Here is a 14,588-nt window from a genome sequence, read left to right as displayed (position 1 = left end):
TCGGGAAGGTTGGGAAGAAGTTTTGAGGAAATAAACTGCATTGGTGACAAAAAAGCCAGGAAAGTCGCACTGAAGGATTTTTCCCCCTTGTGACAATGCACCTGCTCATGTTGGGGGTAGCAAGGGCTGTCCTGTGAGAATTGGCTTGAGATACCTTAGCCCATTCAGACTTCTTCTAGTCCCTCAAACTCAACATTGAAAAGAGGCACAATTGGAATCCCGTGAGGATGCCCAAACTGCCATTTGATGTGGTATAAGTCGAAGAGTAAAGAGGATTCTCGGAGGGAAGGGTGAATGAGGTGGCATCGGCACCTTCAGAGTGTATCCACCTAGATGGGAAGATAGATGGAGGAATGATAGCTTCACATTTTGATAGTTTTGTTTAACAACCCTCCTTTTATAACACTCCTCTTTGACTTGCCCTTTTCAGTTGCCTTAATACAAGGAGCCCCGGTGGTACAAAGGCGACATGCTTGGCCTTTGAACCCACTCAGAGGCTCCTCAGAAGGACTTGCTACTCTGGTGATAACTCACTGCTGTCACGTCAATTTTGACTCCCGGTGACCCATATGGGGCAGGGGACAACTTCTCCTTAGGGCTGCAGAGACTAAACCTGGGGTCCTCATGCGGCCCGCCAAGGATAGTTATCCAGGCCGCCGGGTGTTTCTGACCCGTTTTGTTTTATACTTCAAAATAAGATACGTGCAGTGTGCATAGGAATTTGTGCCTGTATATTTTTTAAACCATAGTCCAGCCCTCCAACAGGTCTGAGGGACAGTGGACTGGCCCCCTGTTTAAAAAGTTTGAGGACCCCTGCTCTAGACTCTGACCAGTCCGGATAGCTTCATCTTGTTTTCGGTGGAGTGGCTGTTAGGACAAACTGTGCCACACTACCACCAAGCCTCCTTCCATACAGAGTACAGCTTGCAGAAACCCTGTGTGGCAGTTTGGCTTTGTCACGCGGAATGAGTTGGCATTGATTTGAGTCTATGTGATGGTGGTGGCATTTGTCAAAGTGTCCTCCCGTGTGTGGCATACATACGAATCGTAACCCCTTCATCGAGTGGCCGGAGGACTACACTCTTGGAAGAGTGCTTGGCACGAACCAAGCGTCAGTGTTCTTAGCTCCATGATTAATTGCAGATGAGGAAACTGAGGCTCAGGAGGGTCAATTAACAAGGTCACGCAGTTATAATAATTAGTGTAGCCGATGTGCAGACCCAGGTCAGGGTGACTCCCTAGCCCAGGTCACCCTGCAGAATTGGCCAGGACAACAGAGCTCACAAGCGCCAGGTTGGGGAACGCTGTAACCCAGACAGGACGGCCCAGGTCTTTGTGCTGGTTGGACCTTGGAAGCAGCTGTTCTCAGAAATAAACCTGGATGTCTGCACTCCCTGTCTCCCTGGGATTGCCAGGTGCCCCTCTGGAGGGGGTCATCAAAGTCAGCCGCAGCCCAGGATGATGGGCTGACTGGCCAAGGTGAGGGTCAGCTGGGCCAGAATCCCTGACATTGGGGAGGGGAGGGGAGCTGGGCTCCGGGCCAGCTCCTGAGAGACTGTCTCCATGCTCCTTTCCCTCCCCTTCCCCCATCTCCTCAGGCATGTGTCTCCTTTCAGAAGCTGGACTGGGGCTCTCAGACTGGGCAACAAAAGCAACTTTCCCCCAAGCCACTGCCACCTGTCGGGTTTTCACACGTTGGGGGTAAATGGGGGGAGGGAGCCGCTGCCCTTTTCTCAGTGTCTACGTGTGGCCCTGCTGCCCCCCTGCCGAGGCCTGGGATTCTCTTTGCTGCCTGGTGGTGTGACAGGACTCGGGAGCTGGAGGGGGTGGGGGCCAGCAGCAGCTGGAAGGGGAATTGAGTGGGAAGGGGCCGGAGCTGGCAGCCGGGAGAGTTTGATGGATTACTTTGCAGGCCCAGAGGTTTCTCCCTAATCCCCTTTTGTGTCCCAGCCTGCAGCCCCCTCCCTCTCTCTGACAAGCTGCTAAGCAGAAGGCTTCCAGGGCCAGGGAAGAAAAGGCAGCTCAGCAGGGTGAACGCTAAATCCCTGGCCTCTGGGGTGCTGGGAGGGGGTGCAGGAGCTAGGGAGCAAGCCTGGGGCAGAGTAGGGTCCCCTTCCCCACTCTGGGCCCCCCATTCTTAATCAGGATTCTCAGGAGATGGCCCGGCAACCTCCTGGGAGGGCCCTTAGGTGTGAGTGGAAAGCCTGGGAAGGTGGTGGTCCTCAACTGCCATCCCTCCTGCAGAGTGGCTCCTCTCGGAAGCAGGTCTCCAGGCTTTGAGTGCTGGGCCCAGAGCTTCAGCACTGGCCTGCGCTGTTGCCCAATCCACACTCTTGCCCTCTCCCAGGCAGCACCCCTAAAGTCTGCGAGGGTGGGAACCCACCCGATTTCTAGGTCTAGCAGATCAGGAGCTTGTCCCAACCCCTGAGGGAGTCCGCCCTGTGCTGGTTCCAGGCTCGGTTCCGCCGGTCTTGTGGGCGGAGCTCACTTGGGGCCCGGCGTGTGCCAGGTTTAATTTAGTGAGGCCGGGCACTTGGAGTGGGAATCAACTCCATGGCGGCAAGTTTGGCTTGTTTTTTGTTTGTATTTTTATAGCCCCAGTCTCCTGGGTCTGGGTCGAGGAGGTGCGAGGTCATCTAGCCAAACTAGAGACTTGGCTTGGGACCAGGCCACGCTCAGGTTGGGGTGCGGGGCTCCCTCTTGTCCCCCTCCCTGCGGCTGCTGAGCCCAGGGTGGCTCTGCGCCCTCAGTTCCCGGCCGGCGGAGCCAGAGCTTCAGCCCCGGCTGGGGTGTGTTCTGGAGCTTGGCGGTGGAGGGTGTGTGTGTGGGGGGGGGGGGGGGGGGGGGGTGGGGGGGGGGGGGGGGGGGGACGGGACCCCGCCCCCTTCCCAGCTGAGTCATTAATTCTCGTGGCCGCTACCCCGCCCCAGCCCGGCCCGGGTGCCTTTTCGGCGGGAGGGCACCTGCTTGCTGGCCGCGCGGAGGAGCGTGCTGCCCGGAGCGCGCGGAGCGCACGGGCGCGTGAGAAAGCGGCGCCGCCGGCTTTGTGAGTGTGGCGGCGGGGCGCAGGGTCGCCGAGCCGCGGGTGGGATCCGGGTGGGGGCTGCGGCCGTTTGATGTGCCCGGGCGGGGTAGGGGGACGTGGCCGCATAAAGAGCCCATAGAATTGCTGCCTGCCTGCCGCTGGCTGGCCGGGCTGTCCCCAGCCCCCCCTCCCACCCCCTGTCTGTCCGCAGAGGGAATCTGCACTCGCGGCCCCACCGCGGCGTGCGGAGCGGCGGGAACCCCTTTGAAAGCTCTCAAAGGCCTCTTTATCGGTCCCTCTGACCCTCCCTCCCCGCAGGGAGCTACGAGAGAGTGGGCGCCTTCCCCTGCCTCCTCGCCCAGTTTTGAATTCTAGAGAAAGTCCAGGCCAAGTTTGTGCCTGTTGCTCAGTTTGGCTTCCTCCTCCCTGTGTGGGGTTCAGCGTGAAATGGGGGCAACGTGGAAAGTAGTGGGATGCCAGGTGGTGAGAGGCCCTCTCTTCTGACCTCTGCCCCTAAACCCGTAGGAATTTCAGATTCCCGACTTTGGTGCCCTTGGCGTGTGTGTGTGTGAGAAGTGGCTGGTGAATTTGAACCGCCAACCTTGGACTTAGCGGAATGTTTATCCAAAAGCACCACCAGCACCTTTGGCCATCCCTGACACCCTTCCCCCAGCCTGCGGGTGCTCGTGTTGGGCAGGTATAGGTGTGGCTTGGTGAACTTGGCCCAGGGGCCCCCTAGGGGTGAGTCTGTGCCCCCAGGGATGAGGAAGGATGAGGCAGGGTGGCCGGGACAGAGCACCTTGTCAGTTCCCGGAGGGCTTGGGTTTCCTCCAGCTTCCTTGCTGTCCTGCCATCAGAGGGGGTGGGGGTGGGGGGCGGTGTTTGGAACTTGAGAGGAACCTGCCTTCCTAGAAGGCTGCTCATTTTTGAGGTCAGCCCAGGCTTCCTGTCCGCACCTTTTCCTCCCTCACCAGGTGTACCTGTGAGCGCCAGCCTGCCGCTGGTTCTTCTGGTTGAGCCCCTGTTTGCCAGACAGGCCGAGGGCTCCCGGGACAGTGTGACAGGCTGACTGGGCTCAGTACTTATGAGGCTGGAGGGGTAGATAAGAATTAGACCCTGACTCCCTGTGTCCCCAGCAGAGCAGCGCCCCAAATGTGTGTGTGTGTGTGTGTGTGTCCAGTTTGCAGCTTTCCGGGATGTACGTTTTGGGGCGGTAGCCAGGAGTGATCCTGGAAGGTGCTGCTCTCTCCTTGTTCCCTGGGAGCCAGGCTCACCTGCCGGCCCGTGTGCAGCCCTGGAGGTGGTGGTGGGTGATTGGCGCTCTTGGGGAAGTCCTTGAGTGTCCACCACCCTCAAGCTGAAGTGGGGGCCAGGGGGCAAGGAGGCAGGCGCTAGGGGACTGGAGACTTTAAAAAGAGAGAGTAGGGGGCTGGGTAATGGAATTGGGGCCTCAGGCAATTCTGGGCCAGGGAAGAGGAAAGGCTGAGCCTGACAGGAGTGCTGGCCTCCAGAGCCAGGAGCAACTCAATACGTGTGTGTGTGTGTGTGTGTGTGGGGGGGTGTCAGCAACCTCAGCAGAGGGGCCACGGAGCAGACTGGGAGCCCTCTTGTTTCCTACCCCACTCCTTACAATGTATTCTTCACCTGGCCCAGCTCCTGGCAGCCAGTGGAGAACCTCTAGGGGTGAAGGGGGCACTCAGAGGCTGAGAGGATGAGGTAGCATTTCCTCTCCTCATCCTTGTTTGCCTGACCTCCCTGGGGCCTAAGCAGAGTACCCCTCCCTCCTGGGAGGGTCAAGGAGCTGGATTCAGGGAGGCCTGTAGGCAGGCAGGCCCGAGGTGATTAATGCTTGCAGGAGAGCTATGATTTATTTTAAACAACAGGAAAAAGCCGGGGTCTGGGCAGGAGGGCCACTGTGGGTGAGGCCAGGTTGGGCAAAGGCTCTGTTTATTCAGGGAGAACCAGGTTCCCTGCGAGCCCAGAGCAGGTGAATGAGCGCCCAGGGCCCTCCGGGAATCTAGGGCTGGGAGCCTTTTCACCTAGAATCCCTCCCACAGGCTGGGCTGCACTGCAGCTTCCTGCTTTCATGATGGGAACACTGTGGACATGAAGTGACAGGAGGGGGCCCCTCCTTTGAACCCCCCCCCCTGCCAGCCCATCCCCGACCCCCTTGCCCAGACCAGTGCCATGTGAGGGTCCCCTGCAGGTAAGACTGAGGTATTACCTGAAGTCTTTCCTTCCTCATTCACCGGCTGCAAGGCGACAGAGACAGCAGGTCAGGTCATGGCAGCCACCTGTTTCCCTTGTAGCTGTGCAACATGCAAGGCTCAGTGTTATTTGTACAGCTTTCCAAAGGATGAGGTGTGGAGATTGGGAGAGGGAAGGAGTGAGGACTGGGGTGGGGTGGGGATAGGGAGAGCCGGGACCGACTCTTGACCTCCTGGCCTGGCACAAGAGAGACTGCTCCCCAACAGCATCTCTGAGCCCCAGTTGGTGAAGAAAAGGAAGGCACTCAGCTGTTCATTTGCTTGAGATTGAATGGCTCCTGTCCCCTGTCCCTGTTTAGGAACGGCTGGCAGGTTAGGGACCTCTCATCTTTCTCACTGAGGCCTCTCTCCAAACAGCAGACCCTCCTGGGGGTGGGCGGTGAGTAGAGAGAAAGAAAAGAGCGGAGCCCCGGAGTCACCTCTGCTTCTTGGAGACACTGGAGAAGTGGCTCCTGTCTGCAGACGGAGAGCCTTCTCTGTCATCGGAGTTAGCTCACGTCCCCCTGACCACAGCCTCTAAGACAGGCATTGCGTGGAGCAGAGGATGGAGGCTTAGCCCAGCTTAGTGACTAACCCAACCAAGGCTGTGGGCAGCCTTTCCCAAAGTGGGCATACTGCCCCTGGGATAATGCACGCTGTATTTTCCCTGGCTGGCTTGATTTTTCCCCTCTCTTTTGGTCATTTCCAAGTGGAGTAGACAGAGGCGGGTCCTTTTGTCAGAAACCAAGACCTGGCGAGCCCCCTGCAGGGATGGGGCAGCACTGGGTGGCACTCACCCAGAGGGATCCAAGCACAGGGGCAGGGCCAGTGGGGAGGGTGTGGAAGGGAGAAGGGACTAACTTGGGAAGTAGGGCCTGGCTGCTCTGGGTGGGCACTGGCATCGTTACAGGTGCTGCCAGGCTAGGGCCTGCGGTCTCATGGGCAGGTGGATCTGGGACCTGGGACTGGCCCCACTGCCCGTGACTGTTGGGCAACAGCTGGTGGGACAATTTCTTCCCCTTGAACACTGAGCGACGAGCAGGAAACTGGAGAGGGTTTCAGGCCTAGCTTCTTCCAAGGGAGCTGTCTCTAAGTGGTTTCTGTGACAGGTAACCCAAACTACACACTGCAGGTTCTCCTCCCAGCCTTGCCACCTCATCCTGGTGGTGGGGCGGTAGGGGGGGTGGTTCTGGTGCAACTCGGCACCCTGCCAGGCAGTGTGAAATAGGAAGTGTTACTCTTGACAAAGGGGAATTGACCAGCTTTGGGAAGTGGAGAGAAAAGTGAACCACTTAGGGCTGCCAGAGACAGGGTCTCCTGTACAGGTACCTTGCTAGCAGGACCCGGGGAACTGGAGATTCGGTTGGCTGATTGACTTTATCTTCCATACTAGCAGAGAGGGACAATAGTCGAGATATTTCAAGACCGAGTAACCCACATGTGTTTGGCCCTGGAGTGTGCTGAGGTTTAAACATCATATTTACCTGGTTCATTACGCCAGCCCTAGGCTAATATTAACACGCATTTCCTGATTGGGCTGTGGGAACCACTGGGCCAGGCTACCACTGGCCACCCAAGAGTGGACAGAATTCAGAGCCCTCACAGAGCAAGCCCTGGGAAGCTGGTGCCCAGGGAGGGCCTCATGTTTGTCCCTGTTCTTTCAGGACCTGGAAGATGAGATGTGCCCCCACCGAGGCGCCCCACAACACTCGCCCTATTGCACGGTCTGAGAAGCTGGACCTGGACCCGAGAGCCAGCTGCAATGGGCTCCCAGCAGGATCCTAGGCCGCTGGTGGCAGCAAACTGGCGAGGCCCTGGCAGCGTGTGGAGCAGGGCTGGGAGGAGGCAGGACCGGAGTGTGTGAGCCAGACCCTCCCGCTGGGCCCACCATGGTGCAGAGACTGTGGGTGAGCCGCCTGCTTCGGCATCGGAAAGCCCAGCTCCTGCTGGTCAACCTGCTGACCTTTGGCCTGGAGGTGTGCCTGGCTGCGGGCATCACCCACGTGCCTCCCCTGCTGCTGGAAGTGGGGGTGGAGGAGAAGTTCATGACCATGGTGCTGGGTGAGTCATGACATCCTCCTTCCGGCCGGCTCAGGGACACGAGCTGCCCGGAAGAGGCCTCTGCTGGGGGTGGGCGTGGGTGGTGAGCGGGAGAAAGGAAAGAAGGGGCCCTTCACATGGCCGGACTTCTTGGAGAAATGGCTCTCACCTGCAGACGGAGAGCTCTCTGTCTCCTGACAGCAGCCTCTGAGACAGCCGTTGCACAGAACAGAGGATGGAGGCTTATCCCAGCTTGGTGACTAGCCCAACCAGGGCTGTGGGCAGCCTTTCCCAAAGTGGATGTGCTACCGCCTCCTGTGGACGCTGGAACGATTGGGGAGGCGCTGCAAAAGCAGATGTTCACACTTTATCCTGGGCATGGGGCTATGGTCCTGATGGTTTTCATGGCTGGCGGGTGGGGGCAGAGTGCCATAGCTTTTGTTTGTTTTCTGGAAAAGGGGCGGAGGGCACATGAACTTGGGCGCCTGTGCTGTAAATGGTTGAGTAGACCGGGGTCTCCCGGCCAGGGCTCTTCTTACCACTCTGGGCAGGGCTAGGCTCCTGACTCCACAGTACGTTCTCTGAGCACCGCAGCAGGCACGTTGCAGCCCGCCTGCCCCCTCCCCCTGCCACTCAGGAAGTGGGGCCTGTCAGGATTGTGGGCTCCAGACTCAGACTGCCTCAGGTGTGACTCTGTGCAGGCAGGCATCACTATCCGTGGCCCCTGCCTCAGTTTCCTCATCTGAGGATGCGGCATGGGGTTCATGATACCTAAGGAGTCTTGGGGTGATATAAACTGTTGACAGGCTGGGCTGGTTAGGGGCTTTGAGCCCACCCAGACAGAGGTTCCTCGGAAGAAAGGCCTGGCCCTCTACTTGCGAAAACCCAGCTCCTGCAAGCGCCGCCGAACCCAGTTCTGCCTGCCACACACGGGGGTCCGCTCCCTACCCCTCGCAGCTGTGCTCTCCTGCCTCTGCGGTGGGGCGTGAGTGAGGGTGTCCGTGAAGTGCTGAGCACAGTGTCTGAAGGCCCCCTTACCCTCCCCACCCTGCTCAAGGAGGCCGGCTTCCCTGCCCTGCAGGCCGTGTCCGCTGACTCGCTGCTTGTCCTCCCGCAGGCATTGGGCCTGTGCTGGGCCTGGTCTCCGTCCCGCTCCTCGGCTCCGCCAGTGACCACTGGCGCGGGCGCTACGGCCGCCGGAGGCCCTTCATCTGGGCGCTGTCGCTGGGTGTCCTGCTGAGTCTCTTCCTCATCCCGAGGGCCGGGTGGCTGGCGGGTCTGCTGTCCCCGGACGCCAGGCCCCTGGAGCTGGCACTGCTGATTCTGGGGGTGGGGCTGCTGGACTTCTGCGGCCAGGTCTGCTTTACCCCACTCGAGGCCCTGCTCTCCGACCTCTTCCGGGACCCAGACCACTGCCGCCAAGCTTTCTCAGTCTACGCCTTCATGGTCAGCCTCGGGGGCTGCCTGGGCTACCTCCTGCCTGCCATTGACTGGGATGCCAGCGTGCTGGCCCCCTACCTGGGCACCCAGGAGGAGTGCCTCTTCGGCCTGCTCACGCTCATCTTCTTCACCTGCACGGTGGCCACGCTGTTTGTGGCCGAGGAGACTGCGCTGGGCCCTGCCGAGCCAGCCGAGGGGCTGCCGGTCCCCAGCAGTGTGCCCCCCCACTGCTGCCCGTGCCGCACCCGGCTGGCCATCCGGAACCTGGGTGCCCTGTTCCCCCGGCTGCACCAGCTCTGCTGCCGCGTGCCTCGCACCCTGCGCCGCCTCTTCGTGGCCGAGCTGTGCAGTTGGATGGCCTTCATGACCTTCACGCTGTTCTACACAGACTTTGTGGGCGAGGGGCTGTACCAGGGCGTGCCCAGGGCCAAGCCAGGCACTGAGGCCCGGAGGCACTATGATGAAGGTAAACTGCTCCCTCCCAGAGGTTGGGACAGGGGAGGGAGGGAAAGGAGGTGCCCACGGCTTGGACGTGGGCTGAGCTCTGGCCTCTTGGGGCCTCGATGGGCTGGATCCCTCGTGTGGTGCCAGCAGCTCCACGTGCCACATCTGGACTGAAGCCTGGCGGCTGGAACCCACCCACCCGCAGGTGCCTCAGAGCCAGGTGTGGCAGTCTGCTTCTGGAAGTTCACTCGGGCACGAACTCCCCATGGGGCAGGGCGATTTGACTCTGCAGACCTGGGGGCCTTGACCTGAGGGCAAGCAGCAGCAGCAGCACAGGCTGGTCTGGATGCAGTGCCTGTCAGGCACAGGGCAGCCGGGCCAGCACCTACTCAGAGTGCCCAGCCACCTGGAGCGAGGGATCTGGGTTCGTGTTACCAACGGACATGAGGGGAGGAGTTCAGGCTGAGTCTCAGGTCAACTCTTGGCTGCTGTCTGCCCTGCTTCAACTTCCTGAATGCCTCTCCCTCCCGCACCTCTGGGCTCCGGTGCCTGGGAGCTCCGTCCTTAAGCCCGTGGGAGAACCACCTCTGTTCCTTCTCACCCTCCCTCCTGGGAGGCCAGCCCCCTCCCTTGGGGCACCTTGGGATGTGCCTCAGCCTGTGGCTTCAGCCTCATCTCTGGGTCAGTGGGAAGGTCTGCAGGCTGGGTGGGAGGGTGCCGAGCTCACCTCTTGTGTCTCCCTCCACAGGGGTCCGGATGGGCAGCCTGGGGCTGTTCCTGCAGTGTGCCATCTCCCTGGGCTTCTCGCTGATCATGGACCGCCTGGTGCAGCGATTTGGCACCCGGGCAGTGTACCTGGCCAGCGTGGTATCTTTCCCGGTGGCGGCTGGTGCCACATGCCTGTCCCGCAGCGTGGCCGTGGTGACCGCCTCGGCTGCCCTCACTGGCTTCACCTTCTCGGCCCTGCAGATCCTACCCTACACGCTGGCCTCCCTCTACCACCGAGAGAAGCAGGTGCTCACCGTGACTGTGGGGTGGGTCAGGAGGGCGGCGGGGGCGGGGTGGTGTGCGCATGTGGGAGTCCGGCCAGGGGCTTTGGAGAAGGCATTCTTTGATCAGAGAGGAAGCCGTCTGAATCCCAGAGCCCGGAGCGCCAGGCTGCGGAAGAAGGGTTTAGATTAGACTCTTGGAATGACTTCCTGCTGTCAGGACTATAAAGCACTTAAGTGGGTGATCTCAGGAAACACACACTCCTTCCCCGGGAGCCTGGACATTCAAGCTCGCAGGAGCCCTGGGTCTGGGCTGAGCCAGGTCCTGTCCTTTGCAGAGGCAGCAGCCTGGATCAGATGACCTCTGGTCACCTAGCGTCAGCCTGTGGTCTGGCCTTGACCACACGCCTGCCTGCCTTCTCTGGGAGAGGCTCCTGACTGCCCTCTGCCTTTCTTTGTCCTCAGAGCTAGAAGGGGGGGGCCACTTGCTGCCCCTCTTTCTGCTGGAGTTTCCTTCTCTGTCTCATCCTCTCTTTTCTCTCCCTCCCCACTCCTTTGCCTCCATCCGCCCACCACCCCTACTTTGGACCTCTGAGCAGCCCCCGGGCCTACTGCCCACCTCTCTCAGTTGAGGGGCTTCCTTCCTGCCCAGCCTCAGCACCAACCAGCTGCCCACGCTGCTGTGGAAGCCCCCCAGCTTGCTGCGTGGTCATCTTCCTCTCCCACTGCATCTCCCCAAGCTACGATGACTCTGGGTGCACACCCTGCAAGAGATGGGGGTGCGGGAGCCCTGGCTCCCGGTGAGGGGGATTGGGGACTGGACAGCTCTGTCAGCATGGTATTGCTGGGAGGCTAGGGAGCTGGGGCCTAGCCTGTGTGTTCATTGGGCTCCCCTCTCCTGCATGTGCCCCAGCCTGGACACACGTGGAGTGCTGGGTGGGCACTGTTCGGGGCTGGCCCTCGCGCTCGTCCCCAGGGCAGGAAGCCTGTCCAGACCTGGCCCCGCCATAGGCCAGCCCCGGGTGTCCCTGCACTGAGTTTCAGAGCAGGCCTCCTCTCTACAGCACAGCCAACTCGAGAACCTTTGTGTCAGACTCTGTCGGACACTGGGGACAGGGTCAGATAGGATGCGGCCTTGACCTCACGGAGGCGCCAGGCTGTGGAAAAGAAGCCCTGGGTAAGCTAACCCAGAGGTTGGTGGTTCCAACCCACTAGCCTCCCGGAGTGAGAAGGACGAGGCAGTGATTTCGTAGAGATCCGTAGCCCTGGAAACCCCGGGGGGGCCCTTCTCCTCTGTCCCATTGGGTCTCTGAGTTGGAATCCACTCAGACCCCACTGAAGGCAACAGGACAGGGCTGTTGAGGGCAGGCGTGGCATGGGCACGGCCACAGAGCTGGGGTCTAAGGCAGCCAGGGAGAAGGAAGTAGAAAGCCTTCAGTCTTAGCACAGATGGGTCCGTGGGGGCTGGGAAGGAGGAGTTTCCCCCCCACATCCTCCTTCCCAGAGCCCTGCCCCAAGACAGGGTACAGCCAAGAGACCCTCTTCCATGCACTGGGCCACCAAAGGGGAGTGGCTCTCTGCTGCCACCCCGCGGCAGTGAGGGGGCGACACCCACAGGGCTAACAGCTCCCTCTCCCTCCTTCAGTGGAGCTTTCCAAATGGGCCTCAGTCGGATTTTCTCTGGCAGTCCCAGGAAGCAGGGCACCGTGCACGGGGGCGTGGCGTGGGGGGAACGAGAGCTTCTGCAAAGGTTGCCAGGCTAGGGGCGAACATCTAGTGTCCAGATCAAGTCAGACCCAGAGAAGGGAGGTGGGGAGCTGTGAGGGACCTCACCATTAGGCAGCACCTGCAGTTAGGGGCCTGGGTACCACTGGCACAGTGCCCATTCCTGTGTGAGCAGTGAGCCTTTCTGAGCACCCGAGGGTGGAGCTGGGGGCGGGAGAAAGGGTGGGGGCGTGGGGGTGCTTTTAGATTTCATTCTTCTTTTCCTGCAAGTCTCTCTCTCCCGGCTCCATCCTGCCCAGGCCCTTTTCTCTGCAGGCCCAAACTGCAGGCCAGAGGAGCCCCTGCTTGGGGCCTGATTTGCCCTTCCCCCTCCCGAGCAGCCCCCCTGCACCCCTGCCCTGCTCCACCCATGACCAAATGAAGTCTGCTGTTTTCCCACTTGCTGCCTGGTTTCCAGTTAGCACCCCTGCCTGATTTCTTCACATCCAACACACCCACCCACCCCACCCCCGGGTGGAAAGGTAGGGTCTGTCCTCCTTGTTGGGGGAGCCCTGGGTTCATATAGCTCTTGGCACTCTTTCTCACCTCAACAGGTATTCCTGCCCAAGTACCGAGGGGACCTTGGAGGTGGTGGCAGTGAGGACAGCCTGACCACCAGCTTCTTGCCGGGCCCCACGTCTGGCACACCCTTCCCCAATGGACACATGGGTACCGGAGGTGGCCTGCTCCCATCTCCGCCCACACTCTGTGGGGCCTCGGCCTGTGACGTGTCCATGCGCGTGGTGGTGGGCGAGCCGCCCGAGGCCAGGGTCGTTCCAGGCCGGGGCATCTGCCTGGACCTCGCCATCCTCGACAGTGCCTTCCTTCTGTCCCAGGTGGCCCCATCCCTGTTCATGGGCTCCATCGTACAGCTTAGCCAGTCGGTGACTGCTTACATGGTGTCGGCCGCAGGCCTGGGTCTGGTGGCCATCTACTTCGCCACTCAGGTCGTGTTTGACAAGAACGACTTGGCCAAGCACTCCATGTAGAGGGCTTCTGACCCACCCAGGGCGGCTCTGGCCCATTGACCCCCAGCTCACTCTCTTCCAGTCTCAAGATAACCCCCAACAAGGAGCCCTAGTGGCATAGTGGTTACGCATTGGGCTGCTAACCACAGGGTCAGCCGTTTGAAACCACCCGTCATTCTGAGGAAGAAAGACGAGGCTTACTACTTCCGGTAGAGTCACAGCCTTGGACACCCACAGGGGCAGTTCTGCCCTGTCCTAGAGGGTCGCCATGGGTCAGCATCTCACGGCTGTGGCGGTGGGAGGGCTTCCTGCTGGCCTTCCAAAGTGGTGGGGCTCTGTGCTGCCACTTCGTGGCGGTGAGGTGTACAGCAACACCTGGGACTGGGGTCTCGGTCCCACCCCTCCTTCCTGACTGTGGGCTGACTGACTGCCCTCCAGATGGGCTTCAGTCTAGACTTCTCCAGGGAGGCCAGTCAGGCTGCCCCATTGATTAGTTCTGTGCACTGGAATGCAGGGTGCATTATACCTGGGTGCAGGGCTAACAGCTGGGGTCCCAGCGAAGGCATACCTGGAGGTGGAATTTGGGGAGCTGAGTGGACTCCAAGCCCTTTTAACCTCCTGCAAGGTTCCACAATATTGCTCTTGCACCGAGGGTGGGGTTTCAGCATGATTTTAGAGTTCTGAGGGAAGAGGGACTGCTCCCTTGCTCCCTGCCCCCCACAGTGCTGCCTTTCTGCAGAGCAACCCCCCCCCCCACCAACATTTGGTCAGGGCATAGCTTGTGTCCCTGTGTTGCCGTCATAGGGACAAAGGCCTTTAAATAGTTAACTTATTTATTTAACACTGTGGAAGGGAATGCATTCCCAACTCTGCCTTGTACGTGTCTAGGGAGTTGGTAGGGTGGTCCCCAATCATGGGCCTCTATGATACCTGGTTGTTGGGCTGAGAGCATTGCTAGCCCCTCCTGTGGTGATTGGTCTGGCCCCAAAGCCGCCTCCCCCACGAGCTTGGAAACTCCTGTCGCCCCAAACTGAAAGCCCACATGCTGGGGGGGCTGGGCTTCCGGGCCCTGCGGCCTCCCTCACCTCCCCCTTGCCCCGCCCAGCTCTGGGTCACCCAGGGCCAGGGCTCATGGACTGCCCAGCCTTCTCTTAGGGACCAGCAGCACAGGTTTGCCACAACCTGGCTCTGTCCAGCTCAGCCCCCAGGGCACATCTGTGACGGAGGGATTCCCTCCCTGCAGAAAACTCAGGAGCAACCCCTCGCCCTGGGCTAAGGAGATCTTATCTCCCCGGGGCTTAAGTGCCGTTTGCAATAATGTTATGTCTTATTTATTTAGTGGAGTAAATATTTTATACTGTATGTGAGCAATCAGAGTATAATGTTTATGGTGATGAAAATAAAGCCTTATATGTTTAAATTGGCATGCGTCTGTATTTTTTGAGAGGAAAGGACCAGAACTCTTTTAAAAAAGTATCACCCAATCTGTTTGTGACAATTTTTTGGCTTTTTCCTAAGGAAACTGTGGGGTTGGATTGGGTTTGGGGGAGCTGTTGGTGGTCGTTGCTTCAGTTCCCAGTACTGGCCAGCAGATGGAGCCATAGACCAGCACTCGGCGGCTGACCAGAGCCTGGGCGGGGCTCTGCCACAGCCCCTGGATCAAGTGCTTTCC

The 14,588-nt window shown here is 59.9% G+C and overlaps 1 protein-coding gene across 1 annotated transcript; it reads left to right on the top strand.

The window, feature by feature from the left end:
• Positions 1 to 6,899: 6,899 nt before the first annotated feature.
• SLC45A3 (solute carrier family 45 member 3) lies at positions 6,900 to 13,092 on the top strand. The gene is made up of 4 exons (XM_004699834.2): positions 6,900 to 7,332; positions 8,429 to 9,217; positions 9,944 to 10,209; positions 12,503 to 13,092. Exons 1-4 carry the CDS (start codon positions 7,161 to 7,163, stop codon positions 12,935 to 12,937), a joined length of 1,662 nt encoding a protein of 553 aa, XP_004699891.1. The 5' UTR covers positions 6,900 to 7,160; the 3' UTR covers positions 12,938 to 13,092.
• The last annotated feature ends 1,496 nt before the right edge of the window (positions 13,093 to 14,588 follow it).

This window comes from Echinops telfairi, unplaced genomic scaffold (genome assembly GCF_000313985.2).
Source record: "Echinops telfairi isolate 266 unplaced genomic scaffold, ASM31398v2 ScPeMD7_7424;HRSCAF=8462, whole genome shotgun sequence".
Taxonomy (NCBI): domain Eukaryota; kingdom Metazoa; phylum Chordata; class Mammalia; order Afrosoricida; family Tenrecidae; genus Echinops; species Echinops telfairi.
Note: the sequence above shows the minus strand (reverse complement) of the source record. Positions and strands in the feature narration are given on the sequence as shown.

Coding starts and splice junctions, on each gene's coding strand:
- SLC45A3 (XM_004699834.2), top strand. CDS start 7,161: ATGGTGCAGAGACTGTGGGTGAGCCGCCTGCTTCGGCATCGGAAAGCC. Junction 7,333..8,428: donor GTTCATGACCATGGTGCTGG/GTGAGTCATGAC, acceptor GTCCTCCCGCAG/GCATTGGGCCTGTGCTGGGC. Junction 10,210..12,502: donor TCTACCACCGAGAGAAGCAG/GTGCTCACCGTG, acceptor TCACCTCAACAG/GTATTCCTGCCCAAGTACCG.